This window comes from Euprymna scolopes, chromosome 2 (assembly GCF_053919585.1).
Source record: "Euprymna scolopes isolate OS-2025 chromosome 2, ASM5391958v1, whole genome shotgun sequence".
Classification (NCBI taxonomy): domain Eukaryota; kingdom Metazoa; phylum Mollusca; class Cephalopoda; order Sepiida; family Sepiolidae; genus Euprymna; species Euprymna scolopes.
The window spans coordinates 199,372,241-199,387,305 of NC_136483.1; the positions used below are offsets into that span (position 1 = coordinate 199,372,241).

Sequence of the window (15,065 nt, forward strand, 5' to 3'; positions counted from 1 at the left end):
AATAGAAAAAAAAAAAATGATGAAGAGCAAATGAACAAGAAAAAAAGGGGACGTGGTAGAGGGAAGAGGAAGCTGATAAAAGATAAATGTCCGAACAGGGAAGGAGGAAGGAATATCTGACGGACACCGACGGGGAAAGGAAACAAGAGGAAGAAGGACGAAAAAGTAGGAAGAAGAAAAAGATGAAAGAAAAGGGAACATGCAGATAATAGGTTGCCGAAAGAAAAGGGAGAGGGATGAGGGGGGGCGCTTCGCAAAATGACAAAGGTAAGCCTCCTCCCCTCGAAAAAACAAAAAAAGTGTGGGACCTGACACCGAGGACGGTAAATACTTAATAAGAAGAAGAACAACAGCAACAAAAAAAGTACCCTTTGAGATATTTTTTAAAGAATCGGTGGGTTATTTATTTCTCTTTTTCTGGCCTTTTTAAAATAAAAGATGGAGAGAGAGAGAGAGAGAGAGAGAGAGAGAGAGAGAGAGAGAGAGAGAGAGAGAGGGGGGAAGAGGAGGGGCTACCTTGTACACCACTGGTAGATAGGTTTTCGTGTAACAACATCCAGACATTAAATAAACCGTTCACCTGTGAAAAAGAAGGGGGCCCGGGATGAAGATAGATAACAGTTATAGGAATAGCATTGAGAACTTCTGAGCTGATCAGTGGAGGATCAGGTTAAAAGTGTCCCTTCTTTTGAAATCAAAGTAGTGAGGGCCTTTAACATAAAACACCCACTCTTTTCTACTTGTTTATCAAACTCATTATTTGCCCTCTTTTTCATTTTATTATTTTGTACTGATTTGTTCTATTAGTTATGCTTTCTTTCGCACTACGCAGATCCGGTGGTCCTCACTGGGGGACAAGTGACACCAAGTATCTTCCTTCTCTTGCTCACTTGTTATATAGTTCTGATGAGAAGATTTTAAATTCAAAAATGCTTTAACTTTAACTAGCTTCATTTAAAGGAGTACCTGATGCTGATGTAGACTGCAGTTATTTAAAAAAATAAAAATAGTTTTTTTTTGTTTTTGTTTTTAAGAAAATCAAATTTTACGATTTTTAGTGATTAAGTATTTTTGACTCTGGAGAGATTGTTAAAAAGAAAGTAACCACGGATGTATTTTGAGTTTAATCAAATATGGCAACTGTATTTTTTGTTGTTTTTTTACATAGGCATCACCACTTATTAAGGCCAAGAGGCCACTCAGGGATAAGGGTTAAAGAGTGTATAGTAGAAATTGGACAATATAGTAATCGTTAATAATGGAAATTCGGTAAATTTGTTAACTTATTTGGAACGGTTCATCAAAAACTTGTTTACGTTAGACTTGAGGACTACCATATTGTAGTCAGCTGGAAAGCAAGAAAACGGAAGATAATTCCACAGGCGTGCAGTTCTAAGAAAGAAACTTTGTTCATGGAATCTACGTTTACGTTTAGGCACAGATAAAGACTGGGGGGAAATTATTGATAGTGTTTTCTGCTAGACGGGTGTTTCTTGTGAAAGTCTGGCGAGGGGAGACCATAGATTGGAGCTCAGCCGAGCACTTGCCATGAAAATAACGATAAAGCATGTTTCCCATAACATGTTTTTTTTTTTAATTCATTGAACATTCTTCCACTCGACATTATGGCGAAGAAAAAGAAGAAAAAATATATAGATTGATAAAGGAGTATATATCCGAAATATATTTCTAAAGAAATAAACACTCGTTTATTTTATAAAAAAAATTTCGCGTTGCAGTTATTTGGCTCCAAACGTATTCAATACGTATCTTATTTTCATGTTTTTTAATGTTTCACTGAGAGTGATTATTGTACGATTTGGTTAAAGGATAAAATAATTCATAATAAAACATTTATTTTTCTGAAACTTTTCCAATATAACTTTGTTATTTTGTTGTTTTCTCCTCTAATTATATTGTTCATTTTGTTAAGTCTGTGGGTGTGGTCCCCTAGAGGAGAAAAATGTACGTCCGATCTCGTTGACGATTATATCAAGGTCATTTATGGCGCGAACATTGAATAGAAGGAGTCACAACTCTGAAAGAATTATGTCGTAAAATTTTAAAAATTAAAAAAAAAACTACATAATGTTGGATAAGTTTTTTATGAAACAAAAAATAATTTTTTAAATTATTGTTTTTTTTTTCTCTCTGAAACTTTTGGTGGCAAAATAAAAACCATTACAAAATAATGCTTTCAAAAAATATGACTAACTTCTTCGATTAAAAAAAATACGTTTATCAACAAGAATGTCAACATTGAGACTTGGCCATTGAAGGGAAATAATACATGCAAGCTCTGTTCGAAAATTACTGTTTGAAAATCATGAACAAATAAACTCGCCTGGATCGTTACATTTTTGTACCCTTATTCAACCCCCTAAAATAAGGCATATTGCTACTTTTTGGGGTCATGTTTAACGTTGGTAATATATAGGGGGTTGAGTAGCGAGATGTCTGTTTGCATTTTATGTAAACTTCAGCAGGTTAGTTCAGTCGTGGAAGAAGGACAGTAAGGAAGGAATTCTTAAGTTTAGCAATTTGTGGGAAGAAACTATTAAAGTGGAAGGCGTTCCGAAATTAATGGAGCTTAACAGTGAGAAACTGGTATTTTACCGTCTGTCGATCTAGTCGGAGTTATTTACGTCGAGGGAGCACAAGTGCCACGAGTTCATTGGAACGTCAATTTGTGCACCTTATTTTAATGAGTATTTATTTTTTTTTTATTATTTATTTATTTTTTTTTATTTATTTATTTATTTTTTAATTTTTTAATTAATTTATTTTTTTTTAATTTATTTATTTATTTTTATTTATTTGTTTTTTATTTTTTATTTTTTTATTTTTTATTTATTTATTTATTTATTTTTTAATTTATTCATTTATTTATTTATTATTTATTTATTTATTTTTTTAATTTTTTAATTTATTTATTTATATATTTTTATTTATTTGTTTATTTTTTAATTTTTTTTATTTATTTATTTATTTTTATTTTTTGTTTTTGCTTACTGGTGCTTCTGGGCACGATCTTTAGACTTCTAAAGAGTCGCATGTATGAAGCATTTACAATATACACCTATTTCTGGTTGTTTACGTATGTATACGAAACGGACTGTACACTTAGATGTATTATATGAATTGTAGGAAATAAAGATATAAACGATATGAGTTCGGAACTGGGAGCAAGCCTTTTCTACAAGCGCCGGGTGGAGGCCGCCGAACACTCGGTGGATGGCGGCGATCAGGTTTGTATAGGTGGTGTGGGAGGTCGTGTTGTTAGTGTTCTCAACCTATGACCAAACGAATTAGTCGAGTAGGTTTGTGGAGGAGGGAGGCCAGAGAGAAAAAGGTACAAAGTCGTATCACTCCTTCTGAAGCTAAGTCTGGGTCACTTTGGATTTGTGGGCCTACACCCAGCGTCTACCGGCGGCCACCTGATCGCATCAGCAGATCAGCACACTCTTCAACACATCCAAGTACAGTTTGCTATTGACTTTCAAGCCGATTCGAACATGTGAGGTGGCATGATGTGGCCCTTACCTGAAACCACAACAAAGACCATAACCGTGGCCTGAAATTTTGTTCTTATCATCCTGTGCACGTTCCTGTCATTCGTGGCAATCCAGCGATGCGTTTTGATGGTGCTGGCAATGGTCCTGTTTTATAACTTCGATCAGTAAAGAACGGGAGTTGTACAACGACGCATCTCCGATCTCGCTCGTTGAACGTTCTGTCACTTTTAGACATGATAGAAGGCTGCTATCGCTCTTGGGATTTGTATGCAACTTGCCAACTAGTAGATGGCGTAAATAAAAAAAAGAAAACCGGTCTTCATCAAACTGAAATGGAATCATGTCGTCTTTTCGAGGGCGATCATTTTATCGTTCCATCCTATAGTGTTACAAGTCCACAAAATATCTGCATTTATATGAATAGTTTTGCTTTCTTTTTCATAAAACTAAATTAATCTAAGTATAATCCAGTTTACGGGTTTGAATAAAATTGTTTCAATTTGGGGAAAGTGAGTTAATAGAGACAGCTCCATTTCAAATAACTTGATTCTTTCCTTCTTTAATTTTTAGATTTCGAATCAAGTTCTATGACTATTGAATGCTAAAAGTGAGGGGGGGGCGAAATACGGTCAGAGTTCAAAACATATAGTATGAGGAGCCTTAAAAATGTCATGGATTCGAAGATTGTATTGTTGGCAATGGTTTCCCCGATATTTTTATAATTAGAATTTTTTTTCTAGAAAGAAATCGTAGAATACGGGGGTCACGTGAAGTTTGCTAACATTCTAAGTGAAAGTGATTTTTCGTGGAACGAACTAGATTCGAACTGGGAGCACCCAGGTCGTTAGGCCGTGTCGTTAACCACTTGACCACTGTCGCCTCCCAAGCATGAAGTAAGATGCAAACAATACAGAAACCAAAAGGGACAGATAAATAAGTTAACGGCAAATTACGGCAAATTTTAACAATTACAATGCTAGTTGTTTGTTTTTTCAATCATAACTCAATCCCAAAACTAAAGCATCATTTATGGTGTAATTTGTGATTCCGATTCCGATAGAATTAACGATTCCGTACTAAATTTCCGATTCCGATTCTATTAAAGATATCGATTCTTTATAAATCTCTAAATATTTAACTAAAAAATGGTTATTTTGTTCCGATTACTGTGAAACAAATGTTAAATGTGCAAATATTTTTTCAAATGTAAAAACACATTTGTGTGTTGAAGTGATGCATAGATTTTAGTTTTATTGCAAGTTTAATTCAATAAATATTATTTTCATTTCACTAGGGCTATGACAATAGCATATTCTTTTCATTGTTTTGACTCTCGAGTATATATCCGACGCAAACACAGTTAATCAACCGAGAGGCACATCACTCTATATAACAGCATATATGATATCAACAGATACACACTCGAGAGTCCAAACAATGAAAAGAATATGCTGTTGTCATAGCCCTTGTTATTACTACCAATAGTGGAAGATTAAAAAAAACCAACAAATCAAATAAAAAAATACGATTAAAGAAATCGTCTTTAGCATCAGAAAATAAAATTTTTCCGATTCTGACATGCGAAAAAGTTCCCATGTTTCCGATTCCGATTATTCGTCTCAACAATAATATATATATATATATATATATATATATATATATATATATATATATATATATATATATATATATATATATATATATGTATGTATATAAATATATATATATGTATGTATATATATATGTATATATTGTTACAAGTTTATAAAATATATAATATATTATATATATAATATATATATAATATATATAATATATATATAATATATATACATTATATATATATAATATATATATAATATATATATAATGTATATATATAATATATATATATATCATATATATATAATATATATATATTATATATATAATATATATATAATATATATATAATATATATGATATATATATATTATATATATAATATATATATTATTGTTACAAGTTTATAAAATTTTCTTTTCATTCACAAACACTTTGTATTAATTTATTTTGAGTTTAGCAACCGTTATATATATATATATATATATATATATATATATATATATATATATATATATATATATATATAGTAGAAATGGTAATGAATAAAAACTGAAAAAAGTGCTCAATACTGTTGTAGAGCAAATATGCGTTTTATTCTTTATTTTTTCTGTAAAAGTCTGAGGAAGCTACGGAAGGCCAAAGAAAAACGGCCGGGTAGCTGAAACAATAACGTAACTTAACAGAAAGATACGGTAATAAAGATAAAACGTATATATATATATATATATATATATATATATATATATATATATATATATATATATATATATATATATATATAAGAACTGTTGCTAAACTCAAAATAATTTGATATAAAATTACAGTGTTTGTGAATGAAAAGAAAATTTTATAAACTTGTAACAAAACAGCAAACATGTGGTTGATGTCCCACGCTCTCTCAATTCAATCCGTTATCAATTTCTTTAATAACACAGACCATGGCACGGCTAGCACAATCAGCGCATCAGCCATTTTCCTACTCCGGCAATGGCAGTAATGGGGGAGGGTGACAGAGCGATTGGCACAAGGTTGTTTCTGTTTTTATTTACTTGTTTTATTTTTATTTCTTTAAGTGGCTTCCTGCACGACTGTGCGCTCCCTAGGCTTTTGTACAGATTAGTTTATTCCAATCACTGCAACAATTAACCCTTATTCTCGAGTGGCCTCTGGGCCTTAATAAGTTGTGACCCCCATGTAAAAAAAAAAGAAAAAAAACTTTACTGTTTAGGACTTGACGTGCTTCTCCTCGGGTGAAATGAAGGGGTAAGAAATCGTTGGTGTGGGTTCGCCAAAATCACGACAAACATCTCATACAAAGCTCATAATTTGAGGTTGCTATTTTTCAATGGTAAGATAACCAGCGAAATATAACGAGGTTTATACAAGAGTGCTCAATACGGAAGTAGAGCAAGTTACACTGTCAATGTGTCTTTACATAAACAGTAATTTGTTGCTACACAGTCATGAGCATATTTCGGTCTTCTAGTATTTAGTAACTAGAGACCTCATCAGGATCATGGATTAAGAATTCTTTAAAGCCTTTAAATTTAAAAAGAAAAAAAGAAAAAGAAATTCTTCATTAGAAAATTATTTTGTCAATAAGTCAATTAATTTCCTACAACGTTGAATCATTTTACTTACATGAACAAACAATAGAACCAGTGTCTTTAAAGGGATTATCAGTTTCTTACCATAAAACACTGTTTGGGGGATTTAATAAAAAACACTATATTAAATCATGGCTACCCAGCAGTGTTGATCAAATCCCACCTTCCTCAAAATACATGAACAAAAATCAAAAATACGTTTGATACTATTTTCCCCTCTGGACATATATTCCTTTATCTATAAAAACATTATTGAATACATATTTGGAGACATGTTTCAGTTGCGATCTGAACAGAAACTAAGGCGCACACACACACACACACACACACACACACACACACATACATATATATATATATATATATACACCTTAGGTTGAGCATTTGGTAAGTGATATACAAATTACCATTAGCGTATGAAGCGATGCTCTTTGTGTAAATAAATTGAGCTTAGGTATTTGGACAATGTCAAAACATTGTTAATTCGCTGCCTGCATAGCAGCAGCAGCAGCCGAATAGCGCAATGGTTAGATGCTCCGACTGTCGTTTGGGCGGTCGGGTTCTCAATTCTGGCTTGAGTTAGTTTTATATATATATATATATATATATATATATATATATATATATAATATATATATATATATATATATATATATATATATATGTGTGTGTGTGAACAAATGATTAATAAAACATGTTAAAAGACATCTTGAAAAAGAGTTAAAAACATATTTAATTTTAAAAAGGAAGCACAAGATAAGTGGATAGTCCTTAATCCGCGGAGTTTCGAAGAAATACTCTCCTTCTCATCAGAGGGCAGGAATTAGCAAAATGCGGGATCGGATTTTGCATGTAAAAGTATTTAATGAAACTACAAGTAAGTCACAAGAAGTCAAAAGAAAAATGATAAAAAGATTTCACATGAATGGATAGTTCGTTGAATATATATATATATATATATATATATATATATATATTGGACATGAGGGTACATAATACCACTCAATGCTAAAGAATGCACTCAAGAATGTCAAAAAAGAACGCATCTTCCACCATTCAAAGGCAACGTTTTATTTTTTTATTTCAAGTCAGCTTATTAAATGCGAGATTGATGACATGGGAACACTTGTTAAAAACTGTTAAGAATGTGTGACTTGAGAATTAAGATAATCTTTAAAGGGGATTATCTCTTTCATCGTTTGAAATTTGGAAAGTGGTGCCGTTCGCAGGATTATTGACATCTGAGGTCAAAGATTTAAGTATCCTTTCTATTCAAACAAAAGTAGAAAATAGTTTTTAATAGATTGGCATTCTTCCCTTTTTTTGTTGCGCAGGTGTTTTCTCTTTTATTTCCTTGAATCATTTGATGATGATGATGATGATGATGATGATGATGATGGTGATGATGATGATGGTGATGATGATGATGATGATGATGATGATGATGATGATGATGATGATGATGATGATGATATATATAATTAGTTATACTCTATTATTAAGAAAAATCCGAAAATAAGAGCGTGTTATTTATGTTTTGTTTACAGAAAGTTTAGAAGTGATAAGACTTTAAATTTTGTAAAATCGCCCCATCCGATAAATAAAGAGGTTTATTTCACAAAACGAGGGTTAAACGTGAACTCGCAATGTATATATATGTTTCCTCTTCCGGTTATAAAAGAGATGAGTATTGGCTGAAGAGAGCTGATGTGGGTATCTAAAACGGTCCCTAATTACTAGGTTTAATACCGACGGTACTGATGACTATCTCATCTAAACTTTCTGTAAACAAAACACACACACACACACAAATATATATATATACATATATATATATAGTCTTGGAAGTTTTTAACCTTTAAAACTATACAAAAAAAATATTTTTATCATTCGTTAGAAAACTATTTAGTCAGTAATTCATTCAATCACCTGCAATCACTGCATCAACTTGCTCTCTCGAATTCAGTATAGTACCAGTAATAATTTATTTTTATGGGATCATCAGTTGTTTACCATGAAACACTGTTTCGGGAATTTAAAACACACACGCACACACACACACACACACACACACACACACATATATATATATATATATATATATATATATATATATATATATATATATATATATATATATATATATATATATATACATATAATGACTGCAGAAATTCCCCTCTGGATGAATGTATCGTAGGTTTGCCACAACAGATGCCGCATAGAAATTCAATACATCTAGGCTAATAGCGACTTTCTTGTGTAGCTTTCAAAGACATTTTATACGCATTCATCCGTGATATTAAAATACTACATTTTATTAAAATGCTATTTTCTCTCTAAATATTTAGTCTTATCACTACTCCCAATTGTCACCGGAACGAATTCTACACTTTCCACAGAATCTGTGCTTTTACCGTTCGTAATTGGCTGTTAAAAACATAGACCTAAGATAATCTTCACAGTTTCTGCTTCCAAAATACTAACGACCATTCAGATTGGCTGAGCTCAAATAATTCTCATATTTCAGAATCCAATTCTACGCTTCATAAACGAACAGTTACTAAAATGACGATATGACGTCGATTCGCACAGTTCGTTTCACACTTAGGTCATTCCTATTTGTGTGTGTGTGTGTGTGTGTGTGTATGTGTGGTGTGTGTGTGTGTGTGTGTGTGCGCGCGCGTTGCACTTCACAATTCGCTGTGCGTTTGCTATAAACATGAACAAGTCTCAAAATATTGAGTATCCACAACTATTGAGAACATAAACAAAACCAATATGCGTCACTAGTGGTTCTTATTATAAGTCTGTGTATGCGTGTGTATGTGTACGTATGTTCCAAAAAACAAACAAATTTTGTTGTTAAACCAGTTGCAAAATAAATATTAAATATATATATACATTACAGAATGCAACTTTTCGCGATATATATATATATATATATATATATATATATATATATATATATATATATATATATATATATATATATATGCTTACTGTATTTTGGGGAAAGAGTTCCGACAAAGTGCTCGATTACAAAGAAAAACTTTTTCGATATAAGAGCTAAATATTTATTTATTAGTTTTACAGAAGTTCAGAAAAACATTGGTACCGTCGGTTTCAAGCCCAAACACAACGGGAAACCGTTAATGGTAACACGTAAATAATGTTCGGCTCTCGTCAGTCATCTTGTTTTCTGCCCCGGGGCATATTTTTTCAGGTCCGCATATGTTTGTTTATATAATGATGTATGTTTTTATTTATTAGACTATAGCTAGTTCCTGTATAATTTATTTTAATCCGGTATGAATTTTCTTCTTTTTTAATTTTTTAATTTTTTTATTTAATGCGTTTTAGTAATTATGTGTTGTTTGTTTTTTTTCGGTCTGCCTTTCGTTGTTTTTGGTTGGGTAAGGGGGATAATTAATTTATCTTATTTAACCTCTCTACCTTTTTTCTGTTGAGGGGAGACAACCTGTGTTTTAGTGGTCTAAGGGGGTAACTAATTTATCTTATTTATCCTTTTAACTTTTTGTATTAAATATTATAATAGATGAGGGTGGGTGTGTCATTTAATTCTAAATTATTTTATATATCTGTGTACTGTGTTATAGGCAGTCTTGTTCTTCATATATACTAATATTTGTGCTTAATGTATTTTGACAAGAGTCTAAATGTCCGTTACCCTTTTCTAGTTTATGCGTTAAGTTGGCTGCATCTAGAATACTCTTGGAGCACTCCTTTAGGTGGGGTCCTCGTTTATTGTTCTGTCTTCCCAGTTTATTAGTAGCGCTTGTCTTCTATGCAGACATCCTTTGAGTGTCTCGCTGTGTACGTTCAAACAGGTCTTTTGAGGGTCGTTAATAGCCTTTATGATGTGGTATTTCTCTGCGTCACAAGATGGGCATCCTTTTGAGGATGGTGAGTATGCTGGTTTTCTTTCAATGATCCTCCATTTTATGTTGAATTGCGTTCCTTTGTCTTTAAGCTGCCATTCTCGGGCGGCTAAAGCTGTCTTTATCCTCGGCTTTGCCCTGAAGGAACTATTGTGCATGTAGAATCTCTGCTTGAACGTCCCTTTCGTCATCCCTATGTATGTTTCTGGTATATTAACGACAAAAGAGATTTATGTTTCCGTAAAAATATCCTGTCCTCACCAACTTCTTCAGATGTTTATCCATTAGATTTTTACAACAAATGGTATATGTATTTTTAACATGCTGGACATCGTATTCGGGTAAAAAGATTTCCACAGTCATGATTCCTCCCTTCTTCCATCTTTTGGTGTTATGTACAGATAGTTTTCCGTTTTAACCCGTACTTTCGTATTTTTTCTTTTTATTTATTAATTACTTATTTTTGTTTTAATTTTTCCTGTTTTTGCTATTTGTTTTTTTCCAATTATCATATAAATTTATATAATTTTATTCTTATATTTATGCGTGTTTATTTTAATATTGTTTTTTTTTTGTTTTTTTTGGCTTCGTGTTTGAATTCATATTATATTATCCGATGCAGGGGAGGTCAATCTCGTGGTATCGTTTTTATCAAGGATTGCTTCCCTTGCATTTTTTCAAAAAATTGTTTAATTTTGTGTTATTTGCGCCAATTATGGTATTTGTTAAGTTAGCAGACGTGGAGCAGGTTAGCTTAACCGTGTTTTTTTTTTTTAATTATCTTACTTAGTTTACTATCTTGCGGGAAATTTTTTCTATAATTTGGTAAAATTTTCTTGGTATGTTATTTTTTATATGGTGGCTGAACGGTGAATTAAACCACGTCTGGCTCTTCATTCTATTTTTCTTTTTAACTTATCTTTCAGTTTTATTATAGAGTATCTTTTCATTTTTCTTTTTTGTGTTTATTGTATGTTTTATTTTTTCATTTGTTTTTGCTTTTATTTTCCTTTTTAATATTTCCTCATCGACATGTTGTAAGATATTACATTTGCATTGTTTATTGTTCTTTCTGTACTTATGTTATTGTTTTGAGTTTCCTTGACAAATTTAATTTGTCCTTTATATCCTGATCTAGCTAAGGCTTGGTTGTAATATTCCTTGTTTTTTATTGAATAATTCTTCATTTTGTGATATTTTGCATACTCTTTTTGAGATGCTAGGTATAAGTGCTTTTTTCATACTATTCGGATGGTTGGACTTGTGGTCTATGTAGAATAGCGTTTGGTTGGGTTTATGGTAGGATTCATAGGAGTTGTTGTCTAGATTCAGGGTTATGTCTAAGAAGTTTACACATTTATGGTTTGGGTCAATTGTTGTATTTCGGTTCAGTTTACTGAAGAATCGTTTAATTTTTTGTTTGGCTTTTTCAAATAACCTATTTGTTGTGAAAAAAATTAATTTTCCCTTAAAATCCAATGAGTGCTCAGTCAGGGAAAGGAAGCAATGTGCACCTACCTTAAGTTGTGAAAGAATTACCCCCTTCCGTGACATGACAGTCAGTTAACAATTGCTAGCCAGCAAAGCTTAGGTAATCAAAGAATAGCTGCTGGCACCAGCCACAAATTCATCTGGAAAAAAACTTGACCACTGTGATTAACTGTCACCTGACCTGTGGAAAAAAAAAGCTTTAAAAATGCAGAGAAGGCAAGACAATCTCTTTTTTGTTAGTAAGCCAGGTAAGTGCACACCGCTCTCCTTCTCTTGAGCAATCATTAACCCCCCCTTTTATTTTTCACACATTCCCCAGGAAAGAAAAAAAAAGAAAATAAAGGAAAACAAAAAATATAAGGCATGCACTTACTCAAGGAAGTTAACCTGTTAGTATAATTTTTTGGTTATGTTTTTTTGTTGGTTACTAATTATTGAGGAAGGAGGCTAGGTCTACCTCGCCGCTGTCTCCGAGGTGCACAACTGTCTGGCAGGAGGTGGAGACTCGATTCCCACACACTGGAAGTGACACCAGTCATCACATCTGACGCAACAGATCATGTCCTGATCACCTTGTGGAGAACCGCATATAGGACAAAGCCAAATTACTTTGTTGGCAGGTGTTGATTGAGAAGGAATAACGTTAATCCCATCCTTAGGCCTATCAACAGATGCAGGTATGGATCCATCTTGATTCTCTCCACTTAAGGATAATTCAAGGGGGAATAGGTTTTTTACCGAGTGAATATGCACCGCATCACCCCCCTCTTTTATCCTTGCTGATCTGACTACCCCATCGTCTCCGTAAAACATCTCCAAAATGATCCCAAGAACCCAAAACGGCCTAGGCTTATGTGGGTCCCTCACCAATACCACATCTCCAACATTTAATCTGTTTTGGAAGAGCACTCTAGAACGCGCCTGAGGTTTCTCCCGGAGGCTCACTAGGTACTCATTATACCACAGAATGCAGAAACTCTCCAGGCACTGGTCCCGAAACTGCATGGTCCTGAGCAGCTTTTCTCGGCTGGGTGGGAGGTGGGAGGCAAAATCCTTATCGTTCAGATCTAAAAGCAACCAGGACTCTTATTAGGCCGCAAAAACATGTTACGAGTTACTGCCTCTAACTCTTTCTCTGTAGATTCTCGATAAGTCAGAGAGCGGTTATTGATAGCACTTTGGATATCCGATATGATGGTAAGTAACGAAAAATAATCCATCTCACCTCTACCAACCACCTTGTAAAGACAATTCTTAATTGTTTGGATACTCCTCTCCCAAACACCTCCCACCCAAGGTGAGTAAAGTGGAATGGGGCAGAACTTGATAGAACAGGAGTCAAACTTCTGTTGGTAATCATGGTTTAGCATCAACCTTTTAAACAATCGACCGCCTCCTACGAAAGTTTTAGCATTATCACTGTAGATGGTAGACGGGATGCCATACAGGTTGTGAGAGGCACAAACTTCATTCCATGGAATAATTGGATTGGATTTTATTCAAAGCTTTGGAACTCTCCAACTGGTTCCTTGTTTGTATGTAGATAATCTCATCATGTCTAGTGATAGTCCAGAGGAGCTGTGTGGATTATACACTCTCTCTCAGGAGCGGTTACATCAAGGAGGCTTCGAACTACAGTCATGCAATTCTGACCATGCAGGAATTTGAAGCAAGATGGAGGAGCATGATACACTGAGTGTCCATGGCAGTGGTTGGGAAAAGGTACTTAGTTATCGGTACTGTCCTCTCTCCGACACCCTTCGATTGGCTGCAGTTAAGTGCAACCCTGATGCTTCTACTAAAAGACAAATTCTCGGGGAGACCGCAAGAGTCTATGATCCTTTATCGTTGTGCTTGCCCGTTTCATTGCGAGGTCGAATTCTGCTAAGCAGGCTTTGGGAGAAAGGATTAGGGTGAGATGTACTGGTTCCACCTGAATTTCTTTCCTTATGGAAAAAAATTTCTTCAGATCTTTCTGGATTGGGGACCATTTCCTTTCCCCATAAGGCACTCAGTGAGAGTGAACCTGGCAAACTCTTCCTATTTTGTGACGCCTCACCGGAAGCCTATGGGTTCGCGGCATATGTGGTTCAGAAGTGTCGATCTTATTTGGTATTTACCAAAGTTAGGGTGGCTCCTTTGAAAAAGAAAACACTTCCTACTCTGGAGCTTATGGCTGTGTTCCTGGCCATAAAGTGCCTGCCTACGATTCTAAGAAACTTTGGAGGATTCACTCCTTCTGAAATTCACGTGGCCACAGATTCTCAAATGGTCCTCTCTTGGCTTATCTCGGGGACCATCGTGAGCAAGAACCTGTTTGCCTGAAATAGGCTAAAGGATATCCAGCAGATGAGCGTTGAATTGGAAGCCACTAAATCATTCGTTGACATCTATGCTGATGACACGACCATCTACGGCAACACATCAAAGGCTGTAAATGACAAAGTTCTCTCTGATTCTCTCTCCTCTGATCTCGAGCACGTGGTTCAGTGGGGGAAGATGTGGCTGGTTACCTTTAATGCATCCAAAACCAAACTCCTATCCTTACATAAACAACTCTCTGATCCCCATCTGGCATCAATTGTGATGGATGGCTCTTGTCTGGGTGAGGCCTCGTGTTTTAACAAGCTTCTGGGTTTGACCTTTACTCCTGATCTGAAATGGAACACGTACATCAAGTCTGTTGCCAAGGTCGCTGGAAAGATGGTGGGATCCTTCTACTGCTCCAGAAGATATCTCACTACTGATGCAATTCTCTATCTATATAAAAGCCAAGTACGTCCAAGGATGGAATACTGTTGCCATATCTGGGCAGGAGCTGCTAAAAACAGCCTATCCTGCCTTGACAGAGTACAAGATAGACTTCGTGGCTTAGTGGGGGATGCCCTTTTCTCTACCCTGCAACCTCTCTCCCACAGAAGAGACGTTGCGAGCCTATCCTTGTT

General features: G+C 34.3%; 1 protein-coding gene across 1 annotated transcript; it reads left to right on the plus strand.

The window, feature by feature from the left end:
• The first annotated feature begins 13,311 nt into the window (after positions 1-13,311).
• Positions 13,312-14,445, plus strand: LOC145241323 (uncharacterized). The gene is made up of 2 exons (XM_080104151.1): positions 13,312-13,317; positions 14,128-14,445. The coding sequence occupies exons 1-2, from the start codon at positions 13,312-13,314 to the stop codon at positions 14,443-14,445; spliced, it is 324 nt and encodes a 107-aa protein (XP_079960277.1).
• The last annotated feature ends 620 nt before the right edge of the window (positions 14,446-15,065 follow it).